The sequence below is a fragment of the Antrostomus carolinensis genome, unplaced genomic scaffold, assembly GCF_000700745.2.
Source record: "Antrostomus carolinensis isolate BGI_N321 unplaced genomic scaffold, ASM70074v2 scaffold52160, whole genome shotgun sequence".
In the NCBI taxonomy this organism is placed as follows: domain Eukaryota; kingdom Metazoa; phylum Chordata; class Aves; order Caprimulgiformes; family Caprimulgidae; genus Antrostomus; species Antrostomus carolinensis.
Window position 1 is genome coordinate 3,835 of NW_010291642.1, and position 3,507 is coordinate 7,341.

The following is a 3,507-nucleotide window of genomic DNA, read 5'->3' on the forward strand; positions in this document are numbered from 1 at the left end:
CATTCCTGACTGAGCTCCTTCCTTCTGGAGCTCCTTAGCAGCATCTGCTGCACTCTGTCCTCTTCTCTCCCCTTCTAGTGGAGAAGTGGAAGAAGGGGCACTCTGTGCCGTTGCTGGGAATCCCTGACTGCGTTGGCTTTGGACTGCATGCAGATAGCTACAGGTGAGCTCGCTCCCTGAAGGGCACAGCTGAGCATTTATGGCCACAACTACCATCTTCTTGGGCTTTTCCTCTTCTTGCTGTCTGCTACTCCTTTCTCATTGTCCCCTGGACTCCTAACCTTATGCACTGCTCCTATCTCATTTATTAATAAATAGTTTGCCTCTCTTATTATCCTGTTTCCTTCAGTCCTTGCATTGCTGGTGAGTCATTGCTTTTGCTGCTTCTGCCCCTCAAGCCGGGGACACCCTATTCCTGCCTTTAATATTAACAATAATTCCTGCCTTTAATATTAACATAAAGGGCTGTACATCTGCAACACATGATCAGCATGTCTCTTCTTTTCAATGAATTTTCTGTTATCAAAAGTTGAGGAGATATTTGCCCAGGTCAACTTGGAGTTGAAGGGGAGTCTAATGCAGGTGGAACACTTGAGTGTCTGTTGCAGGGTTTCCAAATCAGGTTAGTACTGCTAAGTGCTCAGCCCTTGTCTCTCGCAGGTTTTTGGTGTTCTCTGACTTGGGGCGAACTCTTCAGTCGGTCCTGAATGATGGCTTACACCTCCTGAGGGAGAAGGCAGCTTTTCAGATCGTAGTCCGGCTGGTATGTAAAGAACCAATACATTCTAAGAGACTTTTTCAGAAAAGACCTATAACTTTGTTCTGGATCTTTCAAAAGTGTTTCAAAGCTGATCTAGGAGGTTGGCTGTGGTCTCTAAGTGGCATCTCTTGAGCCTGTTGTAAACTTGAGTAGCATCTTTTGAGCATTATGTCACCTTGAAGGAATTTAGGGTCAGGAGAATGAGAGAGACCTGGCTCTTGAAAATCAGAGGCTGTCAGACATGGTGCTTTTTGTGTTCCCCCACACAGCTGTGGGGAGCTGGGGAGGGTCCAGCTCAGTGACAGCCTGGGTACTGAAGGAGTCTGCCTGGTTCTGATGTGCTTGCCTCTTCTGTTTACTCCTAGCTAGACTGCCTGGAGTACATTCATGAAAACGAGTATGTGCATGGGGACATCACGGCTGAGAACATCTATTTGAACCCAGCAGACCTCACGCAGGTAGGGAGCGGGAGCAGCGCTGCGAGGAAACGGCAGTGAAGGTTGGCTTGTGAAATGGGATTGAGCAACACCCAGGTTCCTGCTGCTGGCCAGGGGAGCAGGGCAGGCCGTGCAGGTGCTGTGGCGCAGGGTTGTGGGCTATGCTGTAAGGAGACGTCCCACCTGAAGGAGTGGTGATGGTGCCTCAGATGTCTCCTGGAATCTGCCATAAGGAGCAGTGCCTTTCCCTGGAGGGGAGTTTCAGGCTTCTGACTGGAGGAGGCAGAATAAAAGTGCAGCCTGTGGACTTGGCCCCAGGCAGTAATGCTCAGATCTGTGCTTCTTCATGTCTTCTAGGTGACTCTCGCAGGCTATTGCTTTGCGTTCCGTTACTGCCCAGGAGGAAAGCACGTGGCTCAGCGTGAAGGCAGCAGGACCCCTCACGAAGGCACGATAGAGTTTATCAGTCTGGACAGTCACAAGGGAGCAGGTGAGTCTCAGTTTCTGCCAGAAGCCAGCAAAGCTCAGCTGGAGCTGTTGCTGTGGCAGTGCTCTCTGCAGCTCGGACTCCCTGCTGGCATTTCTGTTACTGCTGCTTTCCAGGCATTCGCATGCACCTGGAACCAAGTTCCTATTCGGGCTGTTTCCTCTTGCCTCTCTCTGGGCTGCTGTGTTGGGACTTGCCAGGTCACTCAGCATCTGCAGCAAGAGGTGCAGGGATGTTCCTCCTCCATCTGGAGCCTTGGCTGCTGCGGGCGTGCGAGGAATAGACAACAGGGCTGCTTTGTGCTGGCTGAGCAGGGATCTGTTCCAAGCCAGACTGGATCACTGCCCGAAACAGATTTGCAGCAGGCTCTGCTCTGACCTTGAAGCAGTGAGAGCTGGAAAGGCATTTAAATGAGCCAGTTCCTCTCCTGGTTGGGATGTGACTGTTCTTGCCCAGTGTTAAGACTGGGCAGATCTTCCTCCAGAGGCTGTGGGGTGATTCCTCAACTGCGAGAGTTAGCAGGTTCCCAGGTCTCGATATCCTGGAGCACATCTTAATGAAGCTCTTGCATTTCTTTACTTCTGCTCTTTAGACTTGTGCCCCTTCATGAGGCTGCCTGATTTAGAGAAGGGGCACCTCAAAGAGAGACTTGCCAGGCTGAGCAGTGAGTGCTGGAGTCCTTACTTGCCTTTGGAGGAGACGTGCTAGCCTGGGCCTCTTCTGGGATGGTTTTCCACACATGAATATTTCTTTTCTTCCCATCAGGACCATCTCGCCGGAGTGACTTGGAATCTCTGGGCTACTGTCTTCTGAAATGGCTCTGTGGCTTCTTGCCTTGGTCTGATGAGCTGGACAAAGTAGAAACTGTGATGGAGAAGAAGGAAAAGTAGGAGAAATCATCTACTCTCTTGGGAAATGCTCAGCAGAAAGCAGTGAGGGAGGTTTTCACTCAGGCACAGTGCACTGTTGGGATGTGGGTAAATCCCTCTGCAAAGGCTGAGCCTGGCCAAAGGGTGTTTGATGAGCCCTGATTTCTGCTCCATTCAGAACGGGGCCATCTGAGTTCAGCCTTTTTTATTTTTTGTCCCCATTGCCAAAGACAGGCTGTTGAGGTGCCTGCTCCATTGCTTCTCATCTGACAGCACTTTGCACTGGTTATTCCAGGTACAAAGGGGATGTGAAATGCCTTCTCCAACTGTGCTTCAGGCAGAGATCTATTCCAGGTATGGGCTTGCTCTCTGGGACAGTGGGGCTTGGGGAAGGAGGATTGGCTGTACCTCAGGCTAGAACCTTCTCTGTGCTGAGCTGCTAGTCCAGGATGGCTTCAGCTGGTGATGCTGACCAGGCATTGCACGGACTGTGAACAAACACCTTGTTTTCTTCACAGCAAAACAAGGAGGGCTGCTACCTGTTTTCTGTATTCACGAGCCTTGCTGAAGAGGCCAAGTTTTCTGGTGGCTTTAAAAATGCAGTATCTGGGGCTAGAGGTCATTTCCCCATCCTGCCTTTGAGCTTCTCACTAGTGTTTGGTTTGGTTTTCCCTCGGGGCAGCTGCCCAGGGCAGGTGTGTGAGCTGCCTGCAGGGAGAGCAGTCTGAGGTGGCCATTTGGCAGCTCTGTAAAGACAACAGGAGTTGCTGTGCTGCTCCATGCTGTGATGTTCTTTGCTTAGCAGATGCTCTGCAGAGCTACCTGCAGCAAGTAATGGCACTAGAGTACGAGGAGAAGCCTGACTATGAGGCCCTGCGGCAGCTCTTCAAGCAGCCACTGAAAAAGATGAAAACTTCAGCTTATGACTCTGTGGATATCAAAATGGTGCCCTAA

At 50.8% G+C, this 3,507-nt stretch overlaps 1 protein-coding gene across 1 annotated transcript in view; it reads left to right on the plus strand.

Moving 5' to 3' along the window:
* Window positions 1-3,507, plus strand: part of VRK3 (VRK serine/threonine kinase 3) — a 6,459-nt gene extending 2,952 nt beyond the window's left edge. The window contains 7 exon segments of the mRNA XM_010176667.2: window positions 79-163; window positions 661-763; window positions 1,126-1,218; window positions 1,555-1,687; window positions 2,450-2,570; window positions 2,849-2,907; window positions 3,359-3,507. Of these exon segments, the coding sequence (XP_010174969.2) occupies window positions 79-163; window positions 661-763; window positions 1,126-1,218; window positions 1,555-1,687; window positions 2,450-2,570; window positions 2,849-2,907; window positions 3,359-3,507 (743 nt within the window).